This window comes from Hemitrygon akajei, chromosome 6 (genome assembly GCF_048418815.1).
Source record: "Hemitrygon akajei chromosome 6, sHemAka1.3, whole genome shotgun sequence".
Classification (NCBI taxonomy): domain Eukaryota; kingdom Metazoa; phylum Chordata; class Chondrichthyes; order Myliobatiformes; family Dasyatidae; genus Hemitrygon; species Hemitrygon akajei.
In genome coordinates, this window is record NC_133129.1 from 162,565,713 (window position 1) to 162,584,491 (window position 18,779).

The following is an 18,779-nucleotide window of genomic DNA, read 5'->3' on the forward strand; positions in this document are numbered from 1 at the left end:
TTCGTGGGGAACCTGGTGCTAAAGTATTCACAGACCTCATTCGGGCTCAGGGTTTCATAAGCAGCAGAGCAGCTACCTCGCTGCAATCTACTGAAACAAACTTTTGTCGGCTGATAGATCCTACGGGGGGGGGGGGGGCGGCGGGTGCGCATCCTAATGCACTCCTCGCTTTGTCGATCGCTCACTCTCCGGACTGCGACCGCCACGGCCTCGGTACAGGAACAGACGCACCTGGTCAAGGCGGGAGGCTGGAGCTTGGGCCTGGAGGCTGTCTAATGAGGCAATGAAGCCCTCAAAACTGCTTTGGTACCCTGAGTCCAAGCACCCTACACTGAAAGACAAACCCGTTGAGTTTTTTTCCAGCGGAAAAAACGTGAGCAAACGGTACAGCAGCTGAGAGCCACGTCAATTAAATTGCGGAATCTGCTTCGAGTATCGCTGTATTCCTGTCGCGTTTAACACCCACCCCCACCCCCCGTAGGCTGGTCCGCAAGAATATTGTCAATATTAAACCGTTCTGCAGTGCAAATAAAAGGGTGGTGACCCCTGGTGTTTATATGTTATTTCTGCTTCCAAGTTGCAGGGTTTTACTTCCGGTCTTTTCTGCCCCGGTGCGCATGCGTGTAACTAATAGATTTGGAGTCAATCTTGCCTTTCACTAAGGCTGAGGTAGGGGATCTTGGACTAGGTTGGTGACCACTAGTTTAGCATGTACATTCTTTGAAATTTAGAAGATTAAGGGGGCGATCTTATTGAAATGTATCATGATTTTGTGGGGACACACTCATCTGACTTTTTATGAAGTCCCTGACAATTGTTCATATTTAGAAACATAGAAAACTTACAGCACAGTACAGGCCCTTCAGCCCACAATGCTGTGCCGAACATATACTTACTTAGAAATTACCTAGGGTTGCCCATAGCCCTCTATTTTTCTAAGCTCCATGTACCTGTCCAGGAGTCTCTTAAAAAAACCCTATCGTATCCGCCTCCACCACCGTTGCCAGTAGCCCATTCCACACACTCACCACCTCTCTGCGTAAAAAAACTTATCCCTGACTGTTACGAAAACCCCGTAACCAGGTAACTTACCAGCAAAGATAGATGGATCAGCTGAGTCGGATGCTACTATTTTCAACCATTTTATTCAACAAGGGCACAAACGTATGGTTAATACAAAACATTCAGATCATCAAAACTCAATCTAAAACACCGGTGTAATAATAATCATTCAAAACACAAGCTCGATCGTCGTCTAGGGGTAATGTAGATTTTATATCGTTCACTGGATAGCTAAAAGTCTGTTAGATCACGGCAGTTTCACTTAGTTGTCGGCGGAAATGTCGCGTTGGTGCACGTTTAGTTAGAAAGACAGAGAACATGAAGCATTTACCCGACAGGTTTTCCAACCTGTAGGAGGTAGTCGGAAGTCTCGTTGGGGGAATGGACTCTCATCTGTGGCTTCCCCTGTAGCTAGGCCGTCTTCCGTGGTGAAGTCGCCAATCCCAGGCAAGGGAAGGACGCACACGAACCCCACCACCGGCTGTAGCTATTAAAACGCTGTCGCAGGAATTCTAGCGTTTCTCCTTCCTGTGTTTCCTTGGTGCATCTGAGGGTCCTCCCCTCAGACCCGCCTTTATACTTCTTCACGAGATCGCAGGTGTCAATCAAGTTGCAGGTAATGCGATCTCTCTCTCAACCAGCCCACTTTGCCCGAGGGCTTTTCAGGTGGTCTCCATGAGACAATAGGCAAAGTCACTTTTATTCTGCGTCTTGGAAGAACGTGGTCTTTCGCACGTCTCCCTCTTGGGTCAGTTGACCCCCCTTAACTAGAGTTCTTGCGATTTTCACAAAGGAGGGGGCCAACGGCATAACACTTCCCCCCATAATAGGTTTTTAACCAGCGGTTAAAAACAGGTTGACACAGGAAATTTTTTTTTTGAATCTACATACTACACAAGCTTTTCTCTTCACAGAGTACTACAGTTATACATTCAAGTCAGTATCTAAACAGGTAACAAGTACAGTGCCCCTTTTCTTTAATACCTTAACCTCATGTGCCCTACTAACGCCTGGTAGCATCAAACTTCAGCTCAATAACCACCTTATTTATTTGCTTTCTTCGGCAACATAACTAAGGAGGTGTGATCTTAGCTTACATACATCTACAAAGGTTCATGCAAAAGACAAATTTTTATGCTACTTTCAAACTTAACAGTCAAGCTTCCATGGGTGTTGTCTTTATTATTCACATACTTTGTCAAAATCCCTTAAAACCGGCTTCTGCTATTTTAAAAATCGCGCCCCCATTAACCCTCGCCTTTTTTCCGGTTAATTCCCTCGTGGCGATCTTGGGCACCCTGGCGAAATAGGCTTTCGCCCGCTCCTTTCATAGGAGTTATTTTATCAGCGTGTTCCAAACTTAGATCACCCAATTCCTTAATTTTAGGCAATTTGTCGTTTTTCTCTTCAGGACCCGTCATGCTATTAGTTTCCAATTTAAGATCCGCAAGCGATCTCGCTTTGTTCAGACAGCATTTCAAATTCTGCCTTTTCACAGCACCCTCTTGAATAACAATAGCGTGTGGGGCACCTTTACATTCCAAATCAACCTGTAATTGATTCGCAGGCACCGTGTTACCAAGCCATTGTCTCTGCAGCCTGGTTGCTGCTTCTGACATCAATCCAGACATTAAATTTTCTTCCTTCGATTTGGGAATTACAGATTTCCCGTCTCCCTCCACAACAACAGTTATCTCCCCATTCGTAAACTCCACATTAACTCTGAAGACCCCCTTCTGTACAACCCTCTGGGAACTCACACTTCCCAAGGTTAACCCCTTTTTCCCCGAACCAGGTCTATCTGACTCACGAGGACGGCCGCCCCGTTCCCCTGAATCAAATACCTCAGACTTCCCCTGAGCTCCGTTACCAGGGTCAGCACCACATGCATCCCCATCTTGGACACACTCAAACGGGACATTGGCCTCTTCCAGGCTTTCAACACCCGTACCTTTTTCAAATTCTAACGTCCCCCGATCCTTCCAGTTACTCTCTAGGCAGCCCCCCGTTGGGGAAGGCGCAACCCTGCGAGCTGAAACAACCTCCTCGGCCATTTCAGCTGACTTCTCCACAGCAAGGATACCCTTCTCCTCTAAGACTGCCCTCATTTCACTCTCGGGACCATCGAGAACATCTTTAGGACTCTCAACTTCTCCAAACAATTCTGCCAAACCAGACAGATCAACCACGTTTTAACAGCTTTATCCGTTTCTCATCTTTATTTCCTACCTCTAGGACCTTTCTCTTCACTAAGGGGAGGGCTATCTCCTTACCCTTACCCCATTTTACTTTACTACCTTCCGTTTTACCACCCTCTGAACCCTCGTGGTGTAGGGTCGGTAAAAACGTCTGGGCCAATTTCAAACTGCGCGCTGTCCCAGCCGCCGCTCTCGACAGGCTGCGAGTGACCGCGCATGCGCGATAGCTCGGGGACTCCATGGGCGGGGCCTCAACTATCAGGGCGGTTCCCATCTTCCCACCCGCGAGGTCATTACCCAACAGGAGGTCCACGCCCTCCCCCGGTAACTCCGGCAGGACTCCTAGCTCCACAGGTCCCGACACCAACTCGCAATCGAGAAAGACCCTATGCAAAGGCACGACCGCGGTCTGGTTCCCGATTCCTCTCAGGGCAACCTCCCCCGTCCGAGGGCCGAAATTTAACACATTACGGCTAATTAACGATAGTTCCGCCCCCGTGTCTCTCCAAATTCGTACAGGGATGGGGGGGTCCCCTTCCCTCAAAGACACGGTTCCTTCGGAACTAAATGTCTCCCGCCCCTCCGGTACTCCATCTACCTGGGGCCCTCTTGTCAACTTCCTGATTACCACTGCACGCCCGATAGGGATCGCTGCTCTCTCCCTCTCTGGCTCCTTTCTCAGAGCAAAGCACTTTGATGCAATATGTCCCACCTTTCCACAATTAAAACAGTTTAAACCAGGAGATCTCCAGGTTTCCTGTCTGTTATCCTCACTTTTTGTGCTAGCTCCCGGTGGAGTTTCTCCCTTAGCCGGCGGACTGTCCCTACCGTTCCGACGGTCTCTCGGGTAACTTTTTGGCGAGGAAAACTTTGTCTTGTGGGTTAGGGCATATTCATCTGCGAGCCTAGCCATCTCTGAGATGGACTGATTCGTCCTCTCATTTAAATACATTCGGATCTCTTCCGGAACGCAACTTTTAAATTCCTCAATCAAAACTAGCTCCCTGAGACGCCCATAGTTCTCGGCCACCTTTTCAGCTGTGCACCAACGGTCCAAGAGCACACCCTTCTCATGGGCTAGCTCGGTATACGTTTGATTCCACCCTCTTTTTAAATTTCGGAACCTTTGTCTATACGCCTCAGGTACTAACTCGTAACCTCGGAGAATGGCCTCCTTTACTTGATCATAATTCCCGTCCCTGTCTGTGGGCAGCGCGGCATATACCCGCTGTGCTTTTCCTCGTAACACACTTTGTAACAACGCCACCCATTGCCCTCTGGGCCACTGCTGATTCTCTGCCACCTTTTCAAAGAGCAAGAAATAACTATCAACATCCGTCTCCTCGAACGGGGGGACCAACCTCAACGCCCGACTAATATCAAACCCCTCTTTCTCTCCCCCTTGAGTTCTTCGCTCTTGTTTTCGCCTGTCCAGCTCCAATTCATAGTTCCTCTGTTTCTCTCTCTCTTCTGCTTCTAGCTGCTTTAGTTTGAACACCTGCTCTCTTTCCCTCTCGGCTTCTCTTGCCCTCTCGGCTCTCTCGGCTTCTCTTGCCCTCTCGGCTTCTCTCTCTGCAGCCTTCTGAGCTGCTTCTATTTCTAGCTGCTTTATTTTAAACTCATATTCCAGCCTTGTTTTCTCCAACTCTGCCTGATTTGTCCCACTCACTAATCTCCTTTCGGGAATATTTTCCAAATCCTCAGCTGTAAACACCTTCTTCCCAACGTAATGCTGTTGTATGACCCTTAGCACTTCCTGCTTTTTCATTGCTGGCTTCACCGCTGTGAGGTCTAAGGCCTGCGCCAAACTTACTAAGTCTGATTTTGTAGCTTTCCCTAGCGCCCCCATAGTTGGGCTTTTCATAAATTCACCCACGTCCATCTTTGCTGGTTTCCTGTCCGGCTACCTGCGTAACCAGATTTACGTTTGGACTTACAGCCCGATTCACTGACCCTCCCGTTTGGTTTCAAATCCGGGACGAGAACCCCACTTGTTACGAAAACCCCGTAACCAGGTAACTTACCAGCAAAGATAGATGGATCAGCTGAGTCGGATGCTACTATTTTCAACCATTTTATTCAACAAGGGCACAAACGTATGGTTAATACAAAACATTCAGATCATCAAAACTCAATCTAAAACACCGGTGTAATAATAATCATTCAAAACACAAGCTCGATCGTCGTCTAGGGGTAATGTAGATTTTATATCGTTCACTGGATAGCTAAAAGTCTGTTAGATCACGGCAGTTTCACTTAGTTGTCGGCGGAAGTGTCGCGTTGGTGCACGTTTAGTTAGAAAGACAGAGAACATGAAGCATTTACCCGACAGGTTTTCCAACCTGTAGGAGGTAGTCGGAAGTCTCGTTGGGGGAATGGACTCTCATCTGTGGCTTCCCCTGTAGCTAGGCCGTCTTCCGTGGTGAAGTCGCCAATCCCAGGCAAGGGAAGGACGCACACGAACCCCACCACCGGCTGTAGCTATTAAAACGCTGTCGCAGGAATTCTAGCGTTTCTCCTTCCTGTGTTTCCTTGGTGCATCTGAGGGTCCTCCCCTCAGACCCGCCTTTATACTTCTTCACGAGATCGCAGGTGTCAATCAAGTTGCAGGTAATGCGATCTCTCTCTCAACCAGCCCACTTTGCCCGAGGGCTTTTCAGGTGGTCTCCATGAGACAATAGGCAAAGTCACTTTTATTCTGCGTCTTGGAAGAACGTGGTCTTTCGCACGTCTCCCTCTTGGGTCAGTTGACCCCCCTTAACTAGAGTTCTTGCGATTTTCACAAAGGAGGGGGCCAACGGCATAACACTGACATCTTCTTTGTACCTACTGCGAGGCACCTTAATGCTGTGCCCTATTGTGTTAGCCACTTCAGCTCTAGGAAAAAGCCTCTGATTATCCACACAATCAATGCCTCATTTGTATTTGTTCAAATCCTCTAGAAACGCATCCCAGTCCACTAAATTGAAGCAACCCCATAGTTGCTCCTCTGCCTCCAGTGACCACCTCTTTGTTATCCTTCTCTCTGGAGCCTGTACACAGGTAGGAGAAGGACAGTCAGATGGTCAGATTTCCCAAAATGCCCTCTAGGGATGGACCAGTAGGTATTTCTTATGGCAGTGTAGCAGTGGTTGACGTTACCACCTGGTGCTGCAGATTGTATGTTGATGATAATGGGACAGAGATTTCTTCAAACAAGCCTGACTGAAGTCCTGACAATGAGTTAAAAGGACCACAGTTGGCTGTTTCTTGTTTGCTTATCACTTCACTAATACCTCAAGTGCCTGCTTAACATGGGCCTTTGGCGATAGGTAAACTGTGGTCAGGATCATGGAGGAGAACTCTCTTGGTAAGGAGATTGGTCAGCTCTTAATTATTCAATGTTCCTGATTGGGGGAACAAGTCCTACTGACGTATCCATTGTATCTTAAGTGAGTAATGTCTCCATGAAGCACAGGACACTGCAATCACTCATTTCCTGCCAATACAGCAATCTTGCCCTTGGATTCTTGATCATGTTCTCCAGTGACTGTACATTTGCCAACAAGATACACACTGGAGCTTTAGTCTGGCTTAGTGTCCTCCTCTTCCCCTCTCTTCCATATCTTTTTCTGGTTAAAGGTGATGTACCTGCATTCCTGAGAGTTAAGTCTCCGAGTCCTTCAGATGATTGCAAAATCACTAGTTTGTCAAGGTGTTTCAAAAGTATGTTACTTGAAGGGGAATTACAGGCAGTTGATTGCATTGAGGGTTTAGAGGTATCTATAGAAGTGTTGTAAGCTGCCTGCAAAGCGTCGCTGTGTTTCATCAGCACCGTCTTGGGAAAATCTACTGGTGAGAAAATCTTCCAACAATGAAACATAGCTTCAAGATGAGAGTCCAGTCATTTAAAAATGAAATAATACACTTAAAATGCCTTCTCAGAGAAAGTGGTGAATCTTTGAAACACTCTGCTCCAGAGCACTGTGGAGGCTAGCTAACTGGAAATGGCTATGGATATCCGGCACAGATCTGGAGTTGAAGGTTGGGCAGGGCAGACTTGAGTGGGTGACTCTTCCTGTTTTCTTGTGTTACTTATTTTTGCCCAAGAACCATTTTTGTACCTTTAGATATAAGAGTGCCACCATGTGGACAAACAAAAGATATCAATGGAACAGAAGGTTGCAATTTAGTCTCCTTTCATGGAACGACTCTATGAGTCTGAACATTAAATGAAATATCAACCGATGAAAATTGCTTCTTGAAAAAAAACTGGCTGTCTTAAATATCACATTTTTAATTATTTTTAGCAATATGGTGTGGATTAGGCCCTTCTGGCCCTTCAAGCCATACTAACCCTAACCTAATAGGACAATTTACAATGACCATTTAACCCAAGTGGTATGTCTTTGGACATATGCCACGAAATTTGATGTTTTCCGGCAGCAGCACAATGCAAGGTCTAAAATATTACTCAAAGTTACAATTTTTTAAAAATTGGTACAAAGAATAACTGTGAGGTGGTGTTCATGGGTTCATGAAATCCACAGAAACCTGATGGCAGAGTTAGAAGAAGCTGTACCTAACACACAGAGTGTGCACCTTCAACCCTCCTGTACTGCCTCCTGGATGGCATTAATGAGAAGAGGGCATGTCCCAGAGAGTGTAGCTTCACAGGCACTTTCAGTCCCAACTCCTCCTAACTTTTCCCAACAAGTCTTATTTTCTCAAATAGCCTAAATTGTACTTGAAATAACTAATTGTGGAAGGACGCTGCACAACTTTAATTTGCATGCACTGTTCAGTGTGCAAAGTAAAATCATTTGTAAATTCTAAGTTGTTGCTTTTGCAATTAGCACGATCGCTGGATCTACTGGACTGACTGGCAAACCAAATCGGTTCAACGTGTGGACAAGTACACAGGTCGGAACAAGGAGACCATCCTTGCTAATGTAGAAGGACTGATGGACATCATTGTAGTCTCCCCACAAAGGCAAACAGGTATACAGTGAAAGAAATGGACTTAAAACTCCTGGTCTGTAATTTGCTGTAGCAGAAAATCTAATGCCATCTGATGTTGGTTAGACTTGTCCCTGTCCAATTGCATTTTTATATTCTTTGCATGGGTAGTTATTGAAAGCACTAGTTGACAGTGAGAAGGGGGGGGGGCATCTTCAAAATAAGTGAATGAGGCAAGTAAAGCTATCTCCTAAATGATTTGGATTGAATTGAAGCATTGTAATTAATAGCACAAGGAGATGTAAGTCAGGGTGGACTGCTTCAATATCAAACACAATGCCGAAGTAAAAACAAAGGAGGGAATATTAGTGAAGTTAAAATAAAAATCATGAACAAAAGGGAAAAAAAGATTTTAAAGATGCCTAGCTTAAAACAAAATTGGATATCATGATTGTAATAATTAATATTCAGTCCCTGTGAAACTGACAGCATGTAACATGTAATATCTGGTTCAAAGGGCTTTTAAATGAAAACCTAAATGTAATTCTGTTCCCAAAACACAAAGACAACAACTATATAATACTCAGTGCATTTTAATGGTAAGTAAGCAATTGTACTACTATTGTCGTGACATTTATTTGCAAATTATTGTTACTCAGACTACAGCTTTTGCATATGTTTATTTTTACCATATTTCTACCCCTTGCTGCACTGGTGAAAAACATTATGGAGTATTATTAAAATAGCAATAGAACCAACAGTATTGTCTTTCTCATGTTTGTACTCAGAAATATATCCAGGATTTATATTCTGTCAGTGCCTAGAGCACAAATACAGCAATATTATACCACTGAAACCATTTCAACAATTTCCATGTAATGAATAGCTGGGCAATGCCTATGATGCAATTGCTTTGTCAAAATGAAACCATTTGAATTAAAATCAGAGCAAAAATCATAACACAGCAAGATATTTTACTGTTTAATACTAATCATATTCATTCTCCCTTTGCAAATTTATTTCAAATTTATACAAATAAAAGATATAGTATCATTTAATGTCTGTTGAAGAACACGAATAATGAGATTGTAAAATAATGTATTTTATAATGTGCTAATCATGATTGTATTGAATCATGACTGCATTGAAGATTTGAAAGAATACCAAGACAATATCTGCCCTAGGCCTCATGGACATCAGTTGCCACACAGGCCTGGTGCTTTGCATCATGGGCTCCACCCTGCTGCTGTTGTTTGACATTCAAAATCCAACTCCTCCTCTGCCCACCACTCTGTTTATTGAATCCTCGAAACACGTTGCTGAGAGAACATTACTGTGTGAAATAATTGTGAACTTAACATTTAAGTGTTTGGATTTAATTTTAGGTACTAATTCATGTGGTGTCAACAATGGAGGATGCACACATCTTTGCTTTGCCAGGACAACAGACTTTGTGTGTGAATGCCCAGATGAACCAGATAGACGGCCATGCTCAGTGGGTGAGTAGAAATTCTAAGGCTGCACGCTGAGAAAATGGCAATGGCTCAAACATGACCTGCTATGGTAACAGCTTAATGAGAAACAAAATAATCTTCAAATATTCAGTTTCATGAAGATGCATTATAAGCATCCAGCTACATAACATATTTCTGCTATTAGTGACAATATTTCAAGTAGAAGTAATGTGCATCCAAATGTGCTCTTCTTATATTACATTTAAATAAGTGAGTTTGTGCAAAATGACTTTCTAAATTTTGTTCCAATTCAGATGGACTGTTCTATCCTAAAATGACACTATGTCACATGGTTACTTTATTTTGGACCTTGCATATTTAGTGTACACACAATGTCTTTGTGCAGTTAATGATCCAAGAGATTTCATGAATTACTTTTGCTATTTTCTGGCAACAGTTAGATTGAGTTGAATGAGATTTGAAAAATAATTTTCCTCTCGTTTGTGTGTATTTAATTTCCATGGTAATCACTGGGAGATACTCAATTTTCATTCTCTCACTTACACAGCTGCATCCACATCCAACGATGTGCAATAGATGTTATTTTTTCTCTCCATGGTAATCTACAAACTGCATTAGCTTTCTTTGAATAATGGTTTCTGTCCATCTCCTGCCAATCTCGAATTAGCTGTTTCATTAAATTCAGTCTCCTTCCAAAATTTCTGAACCTGCCCTGCGCCAGATTTTATCAGGTGACCAGTTGCTTTCTGGCAATGAAGTGGCAGATGACGCTGGCCCCCTTTCCCCATTCACAAATTGCGGCAGCATAACAATGCATCATCTGAGACTGTCCTGGTCTTATCAGTTGCATATGTTTAAATAAATTTTATTCCTTGCCCTCTGCTTAAAGTTTACTGCATTTCTCCTTTTGGAAAGAAAGACTTTTATATTTGACGCCTCTGTCAAATAAATTGGCGCATTATGTAGGAATGAGCAACGTTGAGCAGATGTCCTAATCCTGATCTGACAGGTGAGCCTGTGGTCTTTCAACAAGATGCTTAATTCAAAGGTAATCAATAAATGTAATTCCTTGCAGTTCCTGGATATGTGCCTCTGTTTCCAGAGACCACCAGCTCTGAAGAGAAGCCTGATTCTGTTGGCCCTCGCAAAGCTTCTGACGCCTTCCCTGCGAAACCCACGCATTCCATTAAGAACGCAAGTGAAAAGTAAGTATGCAGATTGGTGCCCTTGCCTCCAGCTACAACACTAATGGTTTTGACTTCATCCCAGTTAAACATGAGTCAGGATTTGAAGGGCAAGTATCTATCTTCACTTAAAATACATCTCAGCAGAAACAATAAACATACTTGTCTTTCCATTGGTGGATCAAAGAGGACCACGAATGAATATAATTCAGCCTCTGCTTTTGAGGCTTCAGCAGCTTTGTCTTTTCCCCCAGAGAGCTACAGAAAATAATAGATTGAGTACATGTATAGTGAGGTTTATTCAGCTGTTAACAAGATGATGCACTAAATCCCAATAAAAACCATACAGATGTAAAAACTGAATATATTGTAAAAACGGGAAGTCATGGATTAATTTTCATTTTTATTCCTTCCCTGTCTGCTGTACAGTAACAGGGGGAAAATGCAGTCAAATTACATCATTGTGATTTCCCACCCCGCCATTGGATTTTTTTTTAATCTATGTATTACTGAGTTTAGTACATTTCTGGTGGTTTAATTACTTCTGAAATGAACAACTTGCTAGCCATTTTGGAGAGGAATCCGTATGGTTGTAGTCTTGTGTTACACCTGGACTACGTTGGGTAATGGTACCAAATTTCCCTCTCGGGAGATAATTGTGAATCAGCTTAGTTTTTGTAACACAAGCACGAGAAAATCTGCAGATGCTGGAAATCCAAAGCAACACACACAAAACGCAGGCGGAACTCAGCAGGCCAAGCAGCATCAATGGAAGAAAGTATAGTCAACGTTTCAGGCCGAGACCCTTGCTCTGCGCGCTTGGCCTGAAATGTCAACCGTTTACTCTTTTCCATAGATGCTGCCTGTCCTGCCAAGCTCCTCCTGCATTTTGTGTGTGTTGTTTTAGTTTTTCTGTTGCTCCAGTTTGATTCATGATCGGCATTATTGACATGCACGTTTCATTCCGAATTTATTTAATTCCTCATCAGGCATGATGGAATTTAAGCCTGAGTCTTCAGGTCAATAAGCAAAAACCTACAGATGAAACTATATAGTGCTGGGTACACTCAGAGCCAGGCAGCATATGTGGAGAGAGAAAAATGGAACGTGTGGATAAGGTTGATGATCTTTCTTCCCATCTGATGGAACTCTGTTGGAAGGTCATCAGCCTGAAAGAGTAACTCTTGTTTCCCTCTCCAGAGATGCTGCAGGGCTGAACATTTCCAGTAATTTCCATTTTACCCACGTCTCAGGATGTTTTGTTCACGTCTAGTAATTTGACCATTATATTTCTGACTCCCCAATGCTCCTGAAATCTTTTCAAAGAAAAGATCTAACATGTGTAAGAGCCTAAAAGTAATGTTGCAGCTCCATAAAACCCTGGTTAGATCACACTTGGAATACTGTGTTCATTTCTGATTGTCTCATAGGATGGATGTGGCAGCTTTGGATAGAGAAGGTGCAGAGAAGACTTACCAGAATGTTGCTTGGATGAGAGAGTATGTCTTATGAGGGCTGAGCGAGCTAGGGCTTTTCTCTTTGGAGCAAACAAAGATGAGAGAGAACATGAAAAAGGCATACAAAATGATGAGCCATAGATCAAGTGGATAGTCCATGAGTTTTTCCCAGGCTGACAATGGCTAAAGCAAGGGGGACATCAAGAGTAAAGGTTTTCACGCAGAGTGACGGGTGCATGGAACGCCCTGCCAGTGGTGGTGGTTGAGGCAGACACATGAGGGGCATTTAAGAAGTTCTTAGATAAACATATGGATGATTGAAAATTGGAGGGCTATGTAGGAGGAAACGGTTAGATTGATCTTGAAGTAGATTAAAATATCGGCATATCATTGTGGGCCTTAGGGCCTGTACTATGCTGTGATGTTCTCTATTCTGTGTTTTCTGGGTTTTATGCTTCCTCCAGAGTTTTGGCGAGAAATGGAGAGCAAATAGCTTTCATGTGAGTAACAGGTTAGAAATGCATTTAGTTTCTGTTGAGCGAACACGAGGAAATCTGCAGATGCTGGAAATTCAAACAACACACACAAAATGCTGGTGGAACACAGCAGGCCAGGCAGCATCTATAGGGAGAAGCACTGTCGACGTTTCGGGCCGAGACCCTTCGTCAGGGTTTGGCCCGAAACATCGACAGTGCTTCTCCTTATAGATGCTGCCTGGCCTGCTGTGTTCCACCAGCATTTTGTGTGTGTTGTAGTTTCTGTTGAGTTTCAGTTTTTCATCGAGTTAATTGGAATTACAATCTTATTTGCCTTTGAGATAAATATTTGTTTGTAGCACAGCAATGTGAATAAGTAAGTCGTTATGTTACTAATGTGCAGGCACTAATAGTGGGGATGCTAAACATAAAGCAAAAGACAGGGTTCCCTGCACCAGCTGCGATCATTGGCCAGAAGTCATTTTCAGCAAAACTGTTGAAAATGCTGTGTCTCAGATGAAGAATTGATTCTCCCTCCAACAGTCATAAACAAAAGTGACAATAAGCTGCTGGAGTAGTAGAGTGTTTGTCATACACTGTGAATGCAGAATGCTCTCCCAGCAGCATTATACCGACAACCCACTCTTACCCCAAAGGGGAAAGCGAAGATTATTTTACAAAATCATCTGCTGAAATATTGCTTTAGAGTCATATGCATCATAACACTGACACTATTTATGGCTGGAAAACATGCATTGAAAGATATTTCTGTGTATGTATTTAATAATATTCTTCTGCAAAGGAAATCCTGGACCTTTATAGTGGGATGTCACATTTAAATCAGATTTTTCAAATTGAATGCCATCATTCAAACTGAAGCCAGCATTTTCTCAATGCTCATCAACAAAGAGACGCAGCACTGAGGAAAGCGATCTCAGTTAAACTAAGTGCAGGAGCCGTTGGCCGTTTTCTGTTGGGTTTGTAGCGTGGACATTAAGTATGTTTCTAGTACATATCGACTTTGTTTAGAGCATGTATGCTATAGAGTGACTCTAGATGAGTAGTTACGTCTGGGACACTCCAGTTGATGCATACTTTATTATTTATTTAGTGATACAGTGCAGAGTAGGCCCTTCCGGCCCTTTGAACCAGCTGTCCTATCAAACCCTGACAAACTCAATGAACCCTAACCTAATCACTGGCCATTTTACAATGACCGATTAACCTATCAGGCATGTCTTTGGGCTGTGGGAGGAAACCTGGGCACCCAGGGAAAACCCATGCATTCCATGGGCAGGACGTACAGACCTCTTGCAGGTGGCATCAGAGTTGAAGTCCGAACTCTGGAATGCCCTGAGCTGTAATAGCGTTGCGCTAACGGCTAGACTACTATGGCACCACCAAAAATTTAGGTGAGTTACCAGAGGGGAACACTTGAAAATACTCAACAACTGATTCTCTACAGCAGCCCCAGCTGGACGGTTCCTCTATGGGAACAACTTTCTTCTCCTTCCTGATTGGCCAACCCGTTATTCCCGAAACATCGACTGTACTCTTTTCCAAGATGCTGCCTGGCCTGCTGAGTTCCTCCAGCATTTTATGTGTGTTGCTCAGTTTTCCAGCGTCTGCAGATTTTCTCTTGTATATTACTTTGATGATTTAGTGGTCATAGGTTCTGGACATAACAGAAAACGGGGAGAAGCAGTCATCCCTGCATCTACCTTCTCAAGCCCAAAATAAGTTTGTGTACTTCAATGTCAACATCTGTTGGTTTTTGTTCTGTGCAATACAGGCCCAATGACCGTGTACGCAGCTCCCGCCATCCCGACATGGCCATCCCTGCAATCAATTCAGTGTGCCTTTGGGGCGTTCATTCTACCTTAACCTTCTACCATAATGAACAGGGGTCAATGTTCTGAATTAGGCATTCTAGATGAACAATTTTGCTGATCAGTGCTCTGTCATAAGAGTTTAATGTTAATGCAGACTTCATCAAGATTACTCCTGTTAGATCTGTGACCTCATGCAATGTTCATTACAACCATGTTTATGTCTGGATTGTTTGGCCTGCAAAAGTCAACGTCACAGTCATTCAGTGACTTACTCTAAGGATTATTCCAGACTGTCAGATTTCACACAATTTAATTGGTTAAGATGGTCCCCGATCTCTAGAGGCCAGGAAAAGAAGGCCTGATCTGCTTTCCCTTCAACCCACAGTTGCAGTGTTCACAAACATTTGGCATTGTTTTAGGGTTCTCCAAAGTGTAGGCATTCATAGACTGAAACACTATTGCCTTAGAACCCAGGTAACCTTCTGTCAGAAGTTCCTACCAGTAACTCTTAAAGGTCTTCAAGACTTCCTTACACAAGAACCATGTCTATTATCTCTATTACCTACTATCTTTTCTCCACTAACCTGAACAGTTTCCTATGAACTCTTGGATATATTCTCGCCTCCCTTTCCATTATTGTAGTTTTCCTTTTTGAGCAGCATCACCCAATAGTAATTGGAAGAGGGGTGCTAGAATTGTTCTTTAAGAAAACTGGATCTCAAGGTCACAGCTGCAAGGCTAACTTTGGGCAAGTGCAAGAGTTTGAAAAAATATAACTGTAGGCATGGAACCTGGCACAGCTCACCATTGCACAGTGAAATTTCATGGCACTGTTCATTCTGCAGCATACTCTTTGCCATTCAGCGGCCATGTAGAATGAGGATGCTGGTTGTATGAATATAATGGCTGCACGAGAATATCTTTGAAAATCATACATGAGTATACTCTGCATTAACTTTTAAACGACTTGCCAAACTGCACGTCGTCGTCTTAAACACAAAAGATTCGGCAAATGCTGGAAATCAGAGCAACACACACAAAACTGGAGGAACTCAGCAGGTCAGGCAGCATCTATGGAGAGGAATAAAGAACCAACATTTTAGGCCAAGACCCTTCATCAGGTCCTCTCCTCAGATGGTGCCTGATGTGCTGATGCCCTCCAGTATTTTGTATGTGTTACATCATCTTACTTTTTAAAAAAATATATAAAATTGTTATATGTTGCAATTCTTGATTTTTAGACTTAACAGTATCAATGTAAAATATAGCAAATAAATCAAATGAATGTACCATCTCATGAAATACCCAAACTACAACAAGAATGATGCTAGTAATCAGATTACAGATGCACTGCCTATATGTATATATATATGTGAGTGTGTGCGCTCGTGTGTATATGCATATATATGTATATGTGTATATAAACGTGTTTTGTGTTATGTGTGTGTGTGTGTATCTACATTATATAATTGCAGGAAAATTTTCCTTTCATATTCATTTTGCTCTACACTTGAAATAAAATTCACTGTTTGAGCATTTTATGGAATTGAAAAATGGCCTGTTGCGAAAGAATTCCGGATGCATAACTATCAGATAACAGATAAACAGGAGTTTTACTGCACAAGAACATTACAGTCTTTGTGTGAGTTTTCAATATATTGTCAGTGTGCCACATTCACTCACACCGCCTGACAGCAGTAAGGTGATTTTGAGCTAATTGTACTACAGCAGTTGCATAGTAACTGTGGAGCACATGTTGCATCATTGTTAATGCACTGAAATAGCACAACCCGTGTTTGAAATGTTGTGTTACACATAATTAAGTTATTGCACATGATGATCCATTAAATAATTACCATCATACTGATGCTTATTGTTAAATGTTGAAATTGTCAGCAGGGATTGCTGCTTCCTGCAAGACGCTAAATTTAATGTGTTTTCCCTCCAGCTGTTCTCAGAAAGATGCAAGTCGAGGTCTCTGTGATCAGAATGGAAGTCGGGTGTTGCCTGCAGTAAATGGTATGTTTTCAGACAACAAGCTTTAAAAAAAAAATCCTTGTTACAGTGTGATTAGTTCACATGCCATTTTCCTGTGTTAATACTTGGCAGGTGTGTAGCCTTAGCTAGGCCTGAATTTATAGACCAATGTTAGTTGTACTTGAGAAGCTATTTTCTTGACCTTCTCTTAACCTAGAAACCCTTTTAGGTGGGGATTTCCAAGTGTTGACTAGGCAGCAATGAAAGGCAAATGTAATTTTAGCATTCATTTCCAGAGGACTAGAATATAAAAGCAAGGGTGTAATACTGAGGCTTTATAAGGCCCTGGTCAGGTTGCATTTGAAGCATTGTCAGCAGTTTTAAGCCCCATATCTAAGAAAGGATGTTTTGGCATTGGAGAAGATCCAGAGAATGTTCTCAGGAATGAGGAGCATTTGATAGCTGTGTTTTCACACTCGCTAGAGATTAGAAGAATGGAGGTGGGGATATCTCATTGAAACCTGCTGAATATTGAAAGGCCTAGATAGAGTAGACATGGAGAATGTTTCCTAATATGAGGGAGTCTGGGACCAGAGGGCACAGCCTCAGAATAGAAGAACATCGTTTTAAAACAGAGATGAGGAGGAATTTCTTCAGCCAGAGGTTGGTGAATTTGTGAAATTTACTGCCACAGGGGGCTGTGGAGGCCAAGTCATTGGTTATATTTAAAGCAGACGTTGGTAGGTTCTTGATTAGTAAGGGCATTAATATAGTTCAAATCCATATTCCTGGTTGTTTAAGAAGCAGCATAAGAAGTGGCTCTGAATGTTAGCTGAACGGTTTCAAGGGATGCATGTTGCTATGACCTGCAGTGATAAAATTACCACTAGTTATTCAAACTGTTATGGGTTGACAACATTACACGACAGTGGCTTCCAAGTAATTCCAGCATCTCTGTCTGCCCACTACCCTAATACCACCAGCACAAAGTTAGCTGAGGTGATATCACCAATAATGTACGGTGTCATGGCCAACCCAGAGAAACTTCTGATATGAAATTTATACCAATAGTGCCCATTGTCTGCCATTTAAGTTCTAAAAGAGCATGCGTTTATAGCATAAATTGTATTAGGCTCCACATTCATGGAGCATTATGAGCGGACAATATACTTAGCAGATATGCAGAGTAGTCAGTTGAGAAGGTGTCTGTAAATGCTACTACCTCTGTTTGCCATTATGGAGTACACCACTATGGTAAATCCACTCTTTTAAACAAATATGACATGAGTTATGCATGAAGGAACTTCCACCACGGTTGTTCATTAACTCTTGTTTTTGCGCCTCCTCTTAGCGTTTTAGATTATATAAGTCCCTAGAGGGGGACATGGCAGCAGTAAATGACCTTATTTGCTTAGTTGAGGGAACTACACAAACCTTTGCTGTTCCTGTGCTATTCTTTGATTTGACGAGGGAAAACTGGATCCAATAAAATTGTACAGTCTAATTACATTCTTAAAAAATATGCCTGTGGTATAAAACCATAACTATTCATAATTGGAAAAGAATAATATTTAGTTCATTAAAAAAGCAGGATACTGCAAGAGGTTGCATGCTTAAACTAAGTCCAATTAAAACGGACAGAGTTAATTATTGTTTTTCCTTTGGGAAATTAATTCAATCACAGTTGTTAAAGTTCTCCACCTAGTGGCCTAGCTGAGATTCAATTTAATGAAATACAAACTGACAAATTACAAGGAATAAGGGAAGACTCTGGATGAATCTGCCTGTGCAGTCGAGTCCTGACAATTATCGTGACGTAATTGTCCACTCGGCACTATGTGTCTTGGTCATTGGCTAGTGCCTTCAGCTGAAGACCCAAACGGTGGCCTGAATGTTGGCAGTTGAGGTTGAAACAAGTTTCAGATTTTATTGACACAGAGCTGAACCATCAGCTGTTGGTTGAAGGTGAATGCACTCTTGTCCAATGTGTGGATGTGCTTTCACAATGATATCCCTGTGTGTTTCAGGTGTAACTGCTGGCCGGACTTTGTAAAATCTAGTCTGTTGTTTTATTTGCCTGACAAAACATCCAGCCACTTACCAGGCCAGTTAAGACTAGTGGAACAATTTGGACTGAAATTGGTGGTTGCCATTTCCATAGCAGGGAACAAATTCATACA

The 18,779-nt window shown here is 42.7% G+C and overlaps 1 protein-coding gene and 1 long non-coding RNA gene across 4 annotated transcripts in view; one reads left to right on the forward strand and one right to left on the reverse strand.

Moving 5' to 3' along the window:
- The window catches only part of lrp4 (low density lipoprotein receptor-related protein 4), a 417,332-nt gene that overhangs the window by 375,934 nt on the left and 22,619 nt on the right, over positions 1–18,779 (forward strand). For all 3 annotated transcript variants that reach the window (XM_073049685.1, XM_073049686.1, XM_073049684.1), the window contains exons 32-35: positions 8,096–8,240; positions 9,584–9,697; positions 10,749–10,878; positions 16,571–16,641. In XM_073049685.1, coding sequence (XP_072905786.1) covers positions 8,096–8,240; positions 9,584–9,697; positions 10,749–10,878; positions 16,571–16,641 — 460 coding nt within the window. The remainder of the gene's footprint in view (positions 1–8,095; positions 8,241–9,583; positions 9,698–10,748; positions 10,879–16,570; positions 16,642–18,779) is intronic.
- LOC140729657 (uncharacterized) overlaps positions 1–18,779 on the reverse strand; it is an 80,644-nt gene that overhangs the window by 19,974 nt on the left and 41,891 nt on the right. The gene's annotated exons all lie outside the window — the stretch shown is intronic.